This window comes from Ptiloglossa arizonensis, chromosome 9 (assembly GCF_051014685.1).
Source record: "Ptiloglossa arizonensis isolate GNS036 chromosome 9, iyPtiAriz1_principal, whole genome shotgun sequence".
Classification (NCBI taxonomy): Eukaryota; Metazoa; Arthropoda; class Insecta; order Hymenoptera; family Colletidae; genus Ptiloglossa; species Ptiloglossa arizonensis.
Window position 1 is genome coordinate 2,389,757 of NC_135056.1, and position 16,802 is coordinate 2,406,558.

Consider the following 16,802-nt stretch of genomic DNA (forward strand, 5'->3'; position numbering starts at 1 on the left):
TACACAAATGGAGTTGACAGCAAAGATGTAACTCGAAGGACCACTGTCCGATTCGAGAAGTTCTCAATGTTAGTGAAGAACTACGAAACCCTTGATGATTTGTAGATGTAACGATCGAAGAAACTGACTCAAGGGCCGTCACTCAGCGCAGCCGTCACCTCGGTACACCCTACTACTCCCGAGTCAAGGGTGGGAGGCAACGCGCCACTGACCAATCGCGACGGACCCAAGGCCTCACAGTGGCTGAGGACGCCGGCTACAAGGGTTCGAAGGTGGGAGGCGTCGCGACGCCGAACAGGGTGTCCAAATCACACAAACCCGGGCTGGAATTTCTTAATACGTGGAGACCCTACCGCGGGGCCGTACGAGGACCCCGCATGCCGGGCCGTGCCAGGAGCACCCGTGTCCCTCGCGGAGCAGCGTTTATGACAGGCAATAGCCAACAGCTGTCCAGTGCCCCGGGCTGCACGTCGACAACTTCTATTACCGCCGACAGGCCCGGTCCGTAGCCATTTCTACGATTTGCTAAAGAAACCCGAAGCACATGGGCCCGCCATAAACCGCAGCTGCAAGCCTCTACAACTATTTGGGATCAAAAATAATTAATAGAATATATACTATATTCGAGAAACTCTTCTTTATTTTTGAAGAACAATTAGATCTTTCTAACCCTTTTACTTTTCATATAATATCTCAAAACTCTGGAAAATTCTGGGTGTTTACAAAAACTTGTGTTTTCCTAAGACTGGGGGTAATACACCAATTCGAATTTCGGATTCTTGTTTGAGGAGTGTGGCTCTACAAGGATTACCCACTGATTATTGGAAGGCAGAAAAAATTTTTTAATTTGTTGGACAGTGATAATCTTACAATTAGACACAACGGGGATGTTCATGTCACTCACCATACGATAGAAGTTTGGTTAGGCAAATTTGATTTCGGCTCATCTCTTTATACGTACCCATAAGTTATTGTTTAAGTAAAATTTTCGACAATGACAATTCAAAAAACAATTTTATATTAAAACTACTATTTTACTAGAAATTTTAGTAATTATTTAAAAATTTATTCTACTTTCTGATTTCAATTACTTGTGGGTGTGTGTAGAGGACAAGATTTGGAATAAATTTTTCTTTTATATGTACAGTTACTCACAAAATTGAGCATATATCTACATTTATAATGAAAATTGGCGAGAAAATAAATTATATCATGCACATTTGAGATTGAGAACACGAAATTGTGTCTCTATGAAGCGTTCAACGGAACGTTTGGAAACTCAAGCGTGTTTATTATATGTAGCATGCAGTTCTGCACTCTTAAGAAACTTTGTGTATGACTTTGTCATCCTTCAGTAACTTCAGTATAATTTCATTATACGATTTTATATGTGTTGTAGCATTTTGACATTGCTACAGCATATCTTATTTCATTTTATATTGTTTACAAAGTAAATTTATATTATTTTTAATAAATACGATTTAGTTATTTTCGCAATAAATAATTTTAAAAATATTAATGATTATTACGCATATTAAATTGTATTCATTTTTTCATTATCTAAACCGTAAGCAAATTATCCTGTTTATGAATACCTAACGCTTTATTAGGACCCTACGTAGATGCACCTTGCTATAATTCGTTCTCAGTCAAATTTGAGATCGCCGTCATCGGTCTTCGTCACTATTTACGACCAATGGTAATTCTTGCTTGCGATCGCAGCAGTAGCAACGAACTACAGGCGGAGTGAGGATGTAAACACGTTGTGCCTTCTTCTTGTGGACGGATAATATATAGATACCTACGTTCGTGTCACTCATATTGAGTGTATTAATAATAGGTATCATAAATATTTTAAAATAATGTACAATAATGAATAAAAAAAATATTTAGAAAACGAAAATAAGAAAACTTTACTGAAGTGTACGTCTAATAGTCTTCAATAGTATATACTTTGTTCAAATAAAATACAAATAAAAGTGGACTTGACCTGATTTTGATATAAACAAGTATCTGTACCTGATAATTAAAAAGTAATAACATACACGTTACTGTTTAATGGAAATCACAGGAAAATCGTAGTTTCTTCCATCAGAAGAGAAGTGTAAAAAGTTATTGTATAATTGAAACATTGCGATATAAAAAATTTAATAATTGAAAATTTGATTTTAACAAATTCGATAAAGAAAAAAGAACTCAACAATATTTATGTTAATTTTGATTGATGTACTGACAAACTATGGAATGAAATAATGGAATCCAAGAAGTTTCAATATTTTTCTCCATGTAATGTTTGTATTTTGCATTTGTTTTAATTTTGCATTTGTTTAATTTGTTTTATTTATGTACACTTCTACATAAATACAATTACTGATAGTTTGTATATGATCGAAGAACTACAGATCAAAACGGAAGTAGTCTAACAATAAAAGATATTGTATTGTTAATCACATTTACACAGTTATTACTTTATTATGACTTAAATATGAAATACGTAATATTTACAGAAAGAATTGAAGTGATTTTTTATTGATTTTACTGGTGAATTGGGATAAAATATTGATAAGACTGTTAATTTGTAGGTTTTACGGTTTTCTGGAAGATATTCATCGTATTGTTCATTTTATTATGCTGCTAACAAGTTTTTTCAAGATAATAGTATAAATGCGAAAAGATTCATACGACTAAAAAAAGTTACAGATGAAAATAATGAAGTTTATACGTTAGATGTAGTTGTTACCCAATCCAATGTTCTACTTCTCACAGTTCTAAAATATCTCAAATGAGTGTTCAGTGAATTTTAAAACATAAGTTCTATCCATACAAAGCGTTCTTATAATAAGAAATTCACAGAAATAATTTTCCACGTCAACTGATTAGACCTGAGATCAAGTATAAATTAATGATGATTTTTTTCTCCAATTTTCTAACCAATGAGATTATGTAATTTAGCATCGCCAAATTATTTTTTATGGAGTTACCTTAAAGAAAAAATATATCACGATTTTCACGATGTACCTACCACTAAAGAAAATATGGAAGAGCAATTCACAACTGCTTATCAAAGTTTCAGGAGAGAAATTTTATTATCTGTGCATTAATCATTTATTAAATGAGATCACTTTTTTAAGCATTTATTATGACGTTCTTATACCAAAAAATTCTATTGCATTGGTATTAATGTAATAAATGTAAAAAATTAATGTAATATTGTAACAATTTTATAGATGAGTTTTGAAATATTTTAAAAGTAGAAGTTTTATAAAAAAAATGTTTCAGACAAAAGTTATGTCTATTTTTAAGTAAAATAGAGAATTCCGAAATAAGAAATGTAGGTTTATAATAAAAAAAATTAATTGATCTCAAAATGGCTATAAAAACGCTCACACATTAGAAAACTAATAATGCCATTTGAAACCTCTCTCAATGTTCCCTCGTTTGATTAATTATTTACAAGATATTACGTTGTGACAACTTAAACGAAACACCGTATATATTGCACGTGAAAGAATATTTGAAGATAAATGTTATTTTCAAAATTAATATAACATGTTACAAATTCCCCTTCTGTAACATTTGATTTTTCATTATGATGATATGTTACGATTAATATTCTTATTGGAAAGTCTATTGAAAAATATCATTAGTTTACAATGTACTGTGATAATTAGTTCTTCTGTTTAGATCATGTTTTAATAAAATAATTTCTATTGATAACTGCTACAACATGCATAGTACTGGCTAAGGATGTACGTTCTTTTTAACTAACTTTATTTATTTTTAGTTTCTAAATATTCATATACGAGAGTAATAAAAAAAACTATAAGAATTCACTATTTATAAACTGATTTTACTTCAAATAAAGTTTTGCGCACATACAATTTGTACATTAGTATGGTGGGGGAAATTCAATATGGCTTCGGGTAAGCTGCTATGCTTTGTCTGGCATCTATCGCAACAACTAGAAGCTTGTCGAGGAAGAGAAGAAGACGCATTTGGTGTGCTGTGTTTCTCTGGCAAAAATATATGCTACCCGGTTTATCGTGAAGGAGAAGGCTGATACGTATTGGATTAAGTTTTGTTATGCAAAATGGCATTTCGTGCGTTACCGTTTCGGCGTACGAGTGATATTAGAAAATGTTGTGGGTGAGTTCTATTTCACGATCTGCTTTTGTTTTGATTCCCTTTTATGAGGGGTAATACACAATTTTATGACTTTACATAATCATTTATATCATGTAACTATAAACATGTTTTATGTATTACAAGAAACAAATTGAATCTTTTTTCAATTCGGTTTATAGATTAACAAAAAGATTTTTTGCGGATTCAAGTAAAGAAACGAAACAAGTAGATGCTGTACCAGCAGTAATAAAAAAAGATGTTCAAGAATTTTTAATGGACAAACAAAAACGGTTATATCGAGAAGCTATGAAGGGTATGATAACTGTATCTACAGTTGAAGATGTTGGTTTGGTTTCGGGTGTTCCAGAAGAGCATATAAAAACTCGTAGAGTTCGTATCTATTGCCCTGCAAAAAGTGCTATGCAATCTGGAACAAATAATGTACATTTTTGGCAAATAGACTTTGATACACGTGAACGTTGGGAGAATCCACTAATGGGCTGGACTTCAACGTAAGTATAATAGAATATTTCTCTTTTAAATATTTAACTGCTTACTAATATTCCTTTTTATTTTTAGAGGAGATCCTATGTCTAATGTCAAAGTGGAATTTACTTCAGAAGCAGAGGCCATTGCACACTGTGAAAAAATGGGTTGGGAATACTACGTTCAAAAACCAAATATTAATCATCCTAAACCTCGTAGTTATGGTACCAATTTTGCATGGAATAAGCGTACTAGAGTTTCAACTAAGTAAAGAATTAAAGTTTGTTGAAAAGGAATATAGTTCTGTACATAGTTGTATCATTTATAAAATGATAATAAAATATATGTATATATAAAGTTGTTTTTGCGTGTAAGTTTCCAGGTTTTAAATAAATTTTTATACAAACGTGGTACAGAATAAACATAAGAAATCTGTAAAAATCCCCTTAAAACTAACATAATAGAAATATTACTATGTTGAAACCAGTTTTTTTCGATAAACTTCTTAATTTATTCTTTAGGAATATTTATATAATATCATTCTTACAAGGATTAACATTCTTATTCATTTTCTGTTTCTTATTATTAGTATTTTGATTATAATATTACATTTTATTAGACTGTGTATTTTAATATTCAGTGTCTGCTCATATTGACTTATAAACTATATCGAGCATTGTTGCTATTACAAGGAAATACATTTGATTAATTGTGAGTTCAAGTTTGGAGGAGTAGCACATTGTAGATATAAAAACATTAATGAAAGCATATGTGAAATTCAAGTGTATGTTGAAGAACTGTTAATAAACTTATAAAACAAATATTGCAACTTAATAGTAATCTCTAAAAAAAGTTTATCTAAATAAAATTAATAAATACGGAAGAACAATGCCCGACTGGCCACTTATAAATATAATGTAATGAAACGATCGGTCTTGCAGACTAACATGGATTATTAAACTATTTACAAGTTCAAGTTAAAGGAACGTTTGATTGCTCTTTTAATATTTTCCATATCTGACAATTATTACAATGCTAATGTAATATTTTCTACTCTATCTGTCTGCCCTTTCTTTTTTTCTTCTCTTTCTTACTTTTTTCATGTTTCTGTCATTGTCAAATGTTAAAATGTAAAAATTATAATCTTCCATGTATGATAAAATTCTACTCAGGTAACAATTTCAATTTTGTGACAAATTGAAATTATAACTTGCAGATGATATAAATGATTATTAACAGTAATTGTTACCGATTATTTTTATATAATTAAAATAAGTTTGTTGAAAGCAAATTGCTCAAAACGTGAAAGACGAAAAAAGCTATTTGCCTTTGAGAACTCGATTGTCATTGACCCTGGTTGTCTATTGATTAACATTCTTTAGTAATAAATTTTTTGTCCTTTAATGCTTTTTTCCTTTTATCCGAGTTGTAGAATATTAAATTTTTTTATGTTACATGTCTTATACGTTGTGTGATCAATATTGTCACTTTCATTTTCTCTTGTCAAAAATGTGAGAAATGACAAACCCACTGGAACGAACGATGAACTACATAATGGATCAATCGTACGTGCCAGTATTAAAAGAAAAAAGCTGTAAGTTGCGGGGGTTTATCATTATTAATGTGTATCTTGCTCATGAGTTTAAATATGTATACGTTTGAGCAGGTGTTACTTTATTGATTTCCTATTCACACGCACGCATTCAGCACGCAGAAAAATGCGTCATCTGAAAAATTATAACCTAACAATTTCGGATTCCCGAAGGGTGTCCGAGCATGATTGTACAATTTTTGAAGTTTTGCTATCCTTAAGGTTTAGGATAGCAAAGTCGCGTATGTCCAGTCTCCAGTGTTTTGGTATATTTATAAATATATAATATCTAGACGTATTGCGCATATACACGCCAATTACGAATGAACTATCCAATATGCCTTTAATTGACATGATACATAGCTTTACCATGCTGGCCTTGCAAAGATTGTGTTTCCAAATCCGATCATTTGCGACGTATGTTCAATTTTATTTTTGTTCGTTTCTTAATTTAGTTATTCATTAGCTTCTTTTTCGTGCTTTTCGCTGCTATGTCTTGAAATTGCGAAATTGCGATGTAGCGAAAAACAGATTTACCAAGCATTAAGCATTAAATGCTAAACTCTAAAACTTTGTTCGTTCTAATGAGAGATTTACGTAAATTTAACTCGTACCGTTGTTTGTACGAATATTTGTAATATGAAAATCTAGTATACATGTTTATATTTCTATATTGTATGTATGTACGTATATTAATTCGCAATTGTTTTCTAATAATAGGCACTATAGGTCGACGAGAGGTCATGGCGTGTTAATGGCAACATGTATTTGTGAAAAGAAAAATTGAAGGAAGTAAAGTGAAAATCTATTGTTGTCTAAATCAATAAGTTCTGTGTTCTTATTTCAGGGATTTAAATATTATAAATCAGTGCTACCCAACATAAGCCCAGAGCTTAGGGAGCTTCCGTTATTTTGTTTCCGCCATCAAACCAAGAACGTTAGCTGGTATTGCATTATGTAGGCGCTTCCACAAATACATTTCGGTGTCTAGATGAGGGTAAAGCTGTGTAAGAGGCTTCATTCGTGGAGAGCACTGAACATATGTACATGAAAGTTATTAATGATGTCACGTACATATCTTGCGCCACGAACTAATTGTAAGCCGCAATAGGGGTCCCACCTATGGATAGTACTGCCGTGAACAGAGACGGGCCAATAAGGTTACCGTAAAAATTTAATTAATTACTACAAAATTCGTTGTTTCTTTCTTATGCAACTCTCTCTTGCCCTCCCTTTCTGTTTCCTTCCTCTCTCCCTTTCTTCTTTTTTACATCTCTTCGTATTTACTTTTTATGTTATAAGTCATACTATATTTATAATGTGTTCACTTATGGTTTTACTTTGCTGTATGGCTGTATATATGTATCTATTTCTGTTTTCTCATTAATTTTTCATCTTTCACAGTATCGGATCGGATATAATGATACAGTACTATCTGTTAGGTTGTCACGAATTTTCTCTGTCAGGCTGTCACGAAGTTATCTCTATTATTTTCTGGAATTGTTCGCATCGGCTGAACCTTGGCGTTATTTACGATCTGCGATTGATGATGATTCAACTACTAATGAATCATTGAAGTAAGAAACATAAAATTATTATATTTTTTACTTCATCGTTATACGATTGTTCTGATCGGATGTATGACGTTCATATGTTGAAAATGATATCAAATACGATCGTATTTAAATGATTTTGAATTAGAGGAATAGGGAAGGGTGGAGAAATGTTGTGCATTCAAAAATTATAAAATGCTGTTTTGTTTTAAATTATTTTGTTTAGTGCTTTACCTTACTTTCAATTAAGAAAACTAGTGTGGAACGATGCACCATTGTAAGCTGAAGCGTTTAGCCAATTCGCACGAATAATGTTTTTAAGGTATATGTTGTAATTTATTCAACGAAATAAAAAGTCGGAAATATTACTTTGACTTATTATTTTGCTTTTAGTTTTATTGTATATCTAAAAGGCAGCTTTATTTGCTAGATCCTACATAGTTTCTACAATGTTAGAGGAATAGTTTTCGTATAGTTCAGGTTATTTGTGCAATGCATTAAGTACTTGTCGGGCAATCTCAGTCAGAAGCAGTGGAAAAATATTGATCGAATGATCGTCGCTTTCTTCTATTACAAATCATTCTGATACGAAACGTCGGACTAAAACAAAGCAGTATTCAGAAATGTTAATTATAAGTCTACAATAAAAAATTAGAAGACAAAAGAGAAAAAATAAAATGAAGAGAAGAGCCTATTCGCCTATCCGTCATTTTTACAATTAGAGTAAGTAAAGGAAAGAAAATGCAAAAAGCATTTACTTTTTTTATGCTCATGTTAGTCAAACATTCTAAAAAATAACAATTCTCTTATAAAAAAAAAATACAATTTGGTTTCTTTCATTCAAAAATTGTAGAGAAAGAATTGACCGCAATTACCCGAAAGATAGAATTTTAGTCAAAGTTCAATTTTCACTTTTTCTAATATTGCTTTCAAAACATTATACGTTTCATATTCTGTAATAAAAAAAGGAAACATTGAAGACCGTCTTGTTTTTATACACTTTTTCTTAAGTGGTCATGATTTCCCCACTCTCTCCTAATATGTAATTAAGACAATGAAGAAATATGAAATAGATGCCATAACACATATATTTGAATGAAATAACGATTGTAAGTGTAAATATATTTATATATATATTTTCGAACGACGAATTCAGCTACGTAAGCAGTTTTCAAAGAAATTCATCTGTTTAAATAATACATTACAAATTAATACATATAACTATATTAATATATTAATGAAAACATTTTTTTTTTTTGAAAGCTGCTTACGTGACAAATAAGTTTTTCACTCTCATCTTTAACAGCTGCTTCGCTTCTTCGATACGAATATTTGTCGATAAAAAAAATACGTGTCGAATATTTTTGTAACAACTATTTCTGATAAAAGTTTTATCAAAAACGGTGATTGCTACATCGAGGTTATTCCTTGTAAGTACAATTATGTAAAGCGCATTTTACACTTTATCTATAAATAATGAAATACATATTCCGTATTTTCAGTTGATTGTACGTCATTGTGAACAAAAAGAATGTTTTCTCTAATCTAATTCTTTCTCCATGAATAATATCCAATAGTAATAAGAATATACAAGATATGATACAACATTATTGAGATGACATTATTAGTTTCCACAAAATATGTCAAAATTGTCTACACTCAACGTTATACGTGCATGGTATACACCCGATGATGAATGTTCGTCAGTGAGATAATAGTGATCAAAGAACCATATTAAAAATTGACGAAATTTCCTACCTTCATGGATTTATTTCAGATATTGCAGGTTCGTGGATCTATGTAATATGCAATAATTTCTGTTGTCAATTTTTCCTCAAATATCGAGAGGGCAGAATAAGAGGGGATAGAAGGGTCATTTTATGAAAATCAAAATAAATACATAACTTTTGAACGATTAAAGATAATTTAGTGCGGTTTGCGTTAAACAATAACAAAATGTCACTGTCTATACACAATGTTTACAAATTATTATAGTGGCTCAAATATAAACGAGACTTTTCTCGCTATGGCAGTAAATACCGGCGCACGTTCATATAGCAACAATAACTGTTTATTCATTTATCATTTGTCACCATGGGTGAGCAACAAGTACAAAGTTTTACTATGTAATGTATTATGGTTAAATTCCTACATAAGGAAGGCGTTAAGTTGATTGAATTTTTGCTGGCATTTTAAGAACAATCTTTTAATGAAGTGCAAAATTGAATGTATGCTAATTGATTAAGCAGCAGCATAACTTGACCTGCGGCAGACAACATTCTTACTACGATTTTTTAGGATTAGGAAGAAATATGTACTATTCGCCGATTTTCTTCGTGAATAATGTACAATTAATGCTGTTTACTATGTACTCTGAACTTGTAGAAAGAATCAAGGCAGTGGTCAGTAGAATCGTCGTGATGTTACAATTTATAATGTGTTGTTATTTTTTGATAATCCAAGATCCCATAATGCAGCTCTAACATAACAAATTTTGAAAAATCTTTACGAGGAAACTATTAAACATGTCCCCCTTAGAGTCCAGATTTAACGTCAAGTGATTATTTATTTGGACCAATCAGAAATATTTGAGAACGATCTAGAGATGGAAAAATTCTCGTATAATTGGTTTAATATTCAATCTGTGAGGGAAACTGCCAATTCGTCGATAAAAGTGTATAGAAGTTAACGGACAATATGCTGATAAATAATGTTAGTTTGTCAAAACTTCGTCCGATAAATTTATAACAAAAGGTCTGATTTATATTTAAGCAGCTTTCGTACAATTATTTTATACAATTTACATAAATGTTTTCGATTTAACCGACCAACAAAAATTTATACCAATCATTATATACTAGCAAAAAACAGTTTTAACCGATTTTTATGAAAAACTGTCTCAATTATATTTTATTTCACGCTTTTTCAGATTACATAAGAATGATATTGAGGCAATTTTACTTTTATAGAATATAACGTTTAATTTATACCGTATTTTACATTCGCGGCAGCGAACTTGAACCAAAGGCATGCCACGATATAAATCAGCATCTATAAGGTTTGTTAACTAGGATATTGCTATTATTTTCTGCGTTATTACTACGCAGGATTATGATGTGTATTAAATATTGCGTCGCTGGCGTTCCTAGTGCCCCTTCTTTAGAAGATTGTTTACGCGTTAAGAAAAAAAAGAGTCGTGACAAAATAGAACAGAAGGGGTACGTGTCCCTGGACACTTATTAAACCGGTTGGTGTCCTTAAAAGTAACAAAATTAAATTGAATATTTGTAAAACCTTTTTTACGACAATGATGTAAAATATTCATATACATTCATAAAACAAATAGATAAAGAGCTGTATTCAATTTTTGTTCCGGCTGCCAAAATATCCAAGAACCATCTTATATGTATCTACAGTATTTAAAAATACAGAATTATATTTAAGTTTTGGTTTTAATGACTAATGTTACGTGCATTTCTATTCAACATTCTTTTCGTTCGAATTTTCTGCACTGGATTTTATATAGCGAAAATGAAGTTCAAAAATTGTGCAGGTATACAATTATTAGTATAACGTTTGAATGTTAAAAAAACCAAATACAATAATTCCCCTTTCGAGGCCTAATTTTGACTCCGATTTTACTTCAATTATTAGTCTCAATTTAAGATAAACATTACTATTTATTCCGCGTTCAAATAAATTGATGATCCTGGTTTTGACAGTACCAACAGCCACTCTATTGTGACACTGGCACTAAGATAATTTAGTATGTGACGCAGCTCTTTATATTTATTAAACTTTCCTTAATCTATTTGTTGAATATTGTATACACATATTTTCTTATCGACAACTTAAGTTTGAAGAAAGGTTTGGCAGTATTCCTGCCAGGTTGATTTCTTCTCTGTCAGTGGGCAAAGAAAAAGAACTTTCTTAAGTTGTTTCTTCGACTAGTTATACCTTAGATGTACAGTATTGTCGCGATAAATGTGAAACTGAGATCCACGATAAATGTGAGAAGTTTATTCCCACTACTTGGAAGTGGGGTGTCTGCCTTGGAATCGATAATCAAGAGATTAATGTGACACTTTACGATCCCTGTCAGTTGACTACAATGGTACTTTGACCGATAAGATAAATGCTTGCGTTAATGAAAAAATACTAACGCAAAGACGAACTTTTTTTATTATTGGTTGTTTACGAATGAAAGTGTTATTGTCATATTTATTAGATCTTTCCAATTAAAATGAGACCAAATACAATACAATTTAGATCATATTTACTTGTTTATTACACGATACGTATTAAGTTTTATATACAGAAAAGGATTGCACACGAAAGAAAAAGAGATAGCAAGATTGAAATAATATATCAACTTTTTAATTTTTTTATTTCTGATAAAACTTATTTATCAATATTTCTGTAAGATTTTTCTAATTAAATTCAAACCAAATACGACACAACAATTTGGATTACATATACTTACGTATTATAGTATATGATAATAATACGTTAATATAATTCATTCGTTCATAATGGTTCATTACTATATATTTTTCATTATTCTTTATGTTAAAGATTTAAACATTTTTTCTGCTTGCCAATTTTATCCTTTCTTTCTTTCTATTCGTTATTCTTACTTACATTTGGCGCAGTCGATAATATACCAAAAAAAACCTGCCAAATGTATAAAGCGTGAAATAAGTGTCTCTTTTACAATAAATGTGTAATAAATCAGGTTTTATCGATTTTAAGTCACGTTTGATCGCGTTGTGTGATTACGATAGATACGAATAAAAGAAAGACTTATTTAGTATGTGAAAAATTTTGAGTTAATATTATTTGTTCAGTCAGTTAATACCACTCAAATTATGGCATATTTGATCAGGAAGATCTTACAAATATGTTAATAAAGATTTCACGAAAAAGAAACTAAAAATAAAAAGAATGTATTGTGTTAATATTGTAAACGATCAAGTGGATTTTAAAGTTCAGCGACTCCCTCGACGCTCAATCCTTCTTTCTATTTCACTCTTGTTTGGTTCCAAGATTTTCATATTTATCGTGAAAATACTGTATTAAAACTCAAGTGCCTTTGAGGTGCTACAGTTTTAAATGCGGGCATTTTCAAAGTAATCGTGGATAGACAGTGGATTATAAACTATGTTAAAAGTGGTGATATTTATATATTTAACCGATAGCAAAAACGTTTGAAGAAAATTATTTGAACACCATTATCGATACAATATATAATACATAGTTTCCACTGCGGAGCATAAAATACTTAAAGAGATTTATGGAAAGTTGAGTTAAGAACCATTTCTTTCAAAGCAAATATGATTTTTATTCTAGTGCAGAAAGTTATATCCCCAATTTTTCTCATTACAGATCATATATTTATAAATATAAAATTGTACTTTTGGCATAGTTCCCAAAAAATATATTACATTGTCATTGCAATAGATATAGACAGGACTTCTAAATGTAGTAAATCATAATGTTATTAGCGTTGCAGTGCAGCAAGAATTATTACTGACCGGTTAGTTCCGTATGATTGGATTTTTTAACTACATCACGAAGATATTCATTTATAATGTCCTGCTTGATAAATTTTACAAATACTGTACAAAATGTATCAAAAGTGGTTTGTAGCATTGTTCTTATTTTTTGGCATGCATTCGTAAAACGTGGTACGAATTAAGCGTTATATTATATTTTGTAAATGAAGAATTGCTATAGTATAAATCTCAAAGATGGATGTAGTAAATCGTGTAATATTATGACGAATCAGAAGAACTATGTGTCGTCTGAAAGCAGTGATTTTTTCCTATTTTTTACTAATTTTTAACGCAAATCTCATTAAATTATCTTGAATTGTTCGATTGTTTTTATTTTAACGTATACCTTCTCTTGGCTTGCTCAGTGTCAATTTGACGAAAAATTGACAACTGAAATTGGTAGTGACCACTATAGATTTACGAATTTATACAAATTTATGGGAGTAGGGGTTTCGTCTACTTTGAATAATGCCCATTTATCTGCCTATTAGAATTCACTTAAAGAAAACTCGTCCCCTAAGAAGTATGTATGTATTAATTATAAAAAGTTTCAAGGTGAAATTATAAGTAATTGAAGGAATAAGAATTAAATAATCTATTTGTACCATTTTAGGGAGTATAGTTCTTGATATATCATTTTGTACATTGTTATAAGCGTACGTTTACACGAACGTAATTTTGTTTAGAAGGAGAACTGACTCATTTTTAATCAAATAAATTAATAAAGTGTATTATTACACTTCAGTGTATAAGTTACTAAATCTATTAATTGCTTTTTTTCTTCGAAGAGATGCATAAATAAACATTACGTTGAGGTTACAGTGTTGCTTCTTAAATTGTTACAAGCTCTGGATCGAGCCACAACAGCTTGAAAAACAGTATTTATTTCCAGGAATTGAGGACTGTTGTTTGTCTTTTGCTCAATCACATCTGAATACGACGACACTTGAGAAACAGGATCTATGTGAGCAATTCTAGTAAATGGTGAACTTAACTGTACATTAACTAGCAAAACAGAATCTAACCCAGGTAATTTTAAAGGATAGTAGGATTTTTACTTTGTTTTACTTGATTCGTCATTCATTATGAGCAAACACTAAGGGTTAAAACTTCAAGTGAATCGAAATATCGAAAGAAATTCTAATAGAAGTATTAGTGCAAAAATTAACTTTGATCACAATGTAGCGTATGTATGTATATTTATGTAAAAACCCGATGCAGAGATTCTTGTCAAATTCATTTCTTTGAGGGTGCTTGAGGGCTGTGTGACACTGGTAGATAGAATCATTATGCAGCTGACTGCAAAAATTGACTTTAGCCTTCTAAAATATATAATCTATGTGCGGTGAGTCGTTTGAACTGTTATAAAATAACAATGATCTATTCATTGTTTCGCAATAATTGAATTTCAAAATATATTATCAATTTAAAAGTATATATGATACTGTTTTGTGAACAAATTCTGATAGATGTCATCTAGGTTACAGATACGATGAGTCTGAAATAAATAATTAAATACTAGACTAAGTTATCTACCAACTATATCAAATAACAAAAAATTATAATGTAATATATCAAATTATATCGTTTGTTGTAACTTAATTATATTAAATTATTTAATAATTATAATAATAATAGAGGATTATTTAAAATGTTACATATTTTAATGTATTCTAACGTATAACATATGTGTAATCTAACAAAATTAATTTTTAATGCCCAATAATATATGTATATTCAATAAAATAATAATTTAATCCTCGGGCTAACGTACGTATTTAAGTATTGGAATTGATTTTTAAAGAACAATGTTACGTATTAAATAAATAATAATTTCATTTGCTCATTGGAATTGATAATGTAATTCATATGTATTATTATGAATTTTTAATATTTCGCAGCTGTTGACAGAGCATTATTATTTAAAAGTGAAACCTGCGATATGTACCATATAAGCCGTTGAAAGTAAAAGTGGTGTAAATCAATTATTTTTCAATTACAGTTAATACCATATCTTGAAAGATTAATGTTCATTTTATTTTGAGCAGAAATTATCTAAATATCGTAGGCCCGCGAGTTGATTGCTATACTACAAAATAAAAAGTTGTATGAGGAAATGGAAATCGTTCACACGTGTCAGTAGTGACGCGACGACGACGTCTTGATACAATTGACTGTCATTATTGGCTAAAATGGACAAAAGTCTACCGTTTGACGAGGAACGCGAACGAAATAAAACACGACAAAGTTAGATGCAAAACGTATCTGATAACGAGATGTGTTTGCGAACTCTATCGTTGCATCTCACTTTGTCGTGTTTTCTTTCGTTCGCGTTCCTTGTCACGTAACAATGTATCTGCTTAAGGGCGTAGCAGTTCATTAATTTTGATGTAGATCATAGAATAAGTGACAATCGTTCACATAAATGGCAATGAAGTTACGCGCAGAAGTAATGTAAGTCAAACTTTTGTCACCTGTAATTCATCACTTTTCACATTCCTCAAAATGTCAAATGAGGTATTTATGTTGAATTTCCGGTATTAAATAAATAATAATTTCGGTATGCGATGTTGGACTTCCGAATTTTGAAGAAGTTAGCAGTAAATAATAAAATTTTATTCTTTTTTCTTTCATTTTCATTAATTTTTAAAAATTACTTTCCTTACAATTAATAAAGCAATACAAATCGTAGCAAACGAATCGCTTTTTATTATATCTATCAATAATTGCCTTTCTGGTTTGTACGGTAAGTGGTGTTAATCGAAGAATAAGAACCAACCACAGAACAGTTCAATGGTGCAAGTCAAAAGGATATTAAATAAAATGATAATGTTACTCTAATTTTCGGGGGAAAATGGCATTATTATTTCAAACCAAAACTTAACAGTGACTTACGAAAAAGAGATTTTTGGTACTATTGCATTTTACACAGCTGCCAGTTCATTCTTCATTATCCAGAAATAATAATATAACTTTTTTAACTTGTAGCACGTCTGCTTTTAACAACTCATATGTAGATTAGTTGTATCGAGGGTAGACGTTTTAGAATGTTTGGAACTATGCTATATCGTGCGATTGGCGACATAATGTTTGATTCTCACTACTTAATGGTGAAGAAATATGATACTCGTGCCCAACGATAATAATTATAACATTTCAGATGCATTTACAACAGATGAGCCGCCACACTATACTAAATATGTACGTATAATCTTTAGCTTTAATTCTAGGGCGTCATTGATCGTAAACGTTTGTCTTTATTCCTATTCAGTATTTTCTGGTCGTTCTCCTGCAGTGTGGATGATAACGAAATCTGATGGTCTAAGTTTTCATTTTTTGACAACAAAATTTTTAATTTATCTTCGGTCATCTTAAAGATACCGATAGAATTTTGTTTCATCATCAATTAAATGTAGGAAAAGAATGAAAACTTCCTCTTATTGTCATCTTTGAATCAATCTAGGAATATATTCATCTTCTGTTCTTACCTTT

General features: G+C 30.6%; 1 protein-coding gene across 1 annotated transcript; it reads left to right on the forward strand.

Moving 5' to 3' along the window:
• Nucleotides 1-3,929: 3,929 nt before the first annotated feature.
• Nucleotides 3,930-5,021, forward strand: Nd-18 (NADH:ubiquinone oxidoreductase subunit 18). The gene is made up of 3 exons (XM_076320930.1): nucleotides 3,930-4,146; nucleotides 4,305-4,637; nucleotides 4,705-5,021. Exons 1-3 carry the CDS (start codon nucleotides 4,091-4,093, stop codon nucleotides 4,880-4,882), a joined length of 567 nt encoding a protein of 188 aa, XP_076177045.1. The 5' UTR covers nucleotides 3,930-4,090; the 3' UTR covers nucleotides 4,883-5,021.
• Nucleotides 5,022-16,802: the final 11,781 nt, after the last annotated feature.

Bases quoted from the DNA above. Each gene is read 5' to 3' on its own strand.
- Nd-18 (XM_076320930.1), top strand. From the start codon at position 4,091: ATGGCATTTCGTGCGTTACCGTTTCGGCGTACGAGTGATATTAGAAAA. The intron at 4,147-4,304 runs GTGAGTTCTATT...TTCGGTTTATAG, and splicing joins GATATTAGAAAATGTTGTGG to ATTAACAAAAAGATTTTTTG. The intron at 4,638-4,704 runs GTAAGTATAATA...TTTTATTTTTAG, and splicing joins CTAATGGGCTGGACTTCAAC to AGGAGATCCTATGTCTAATG.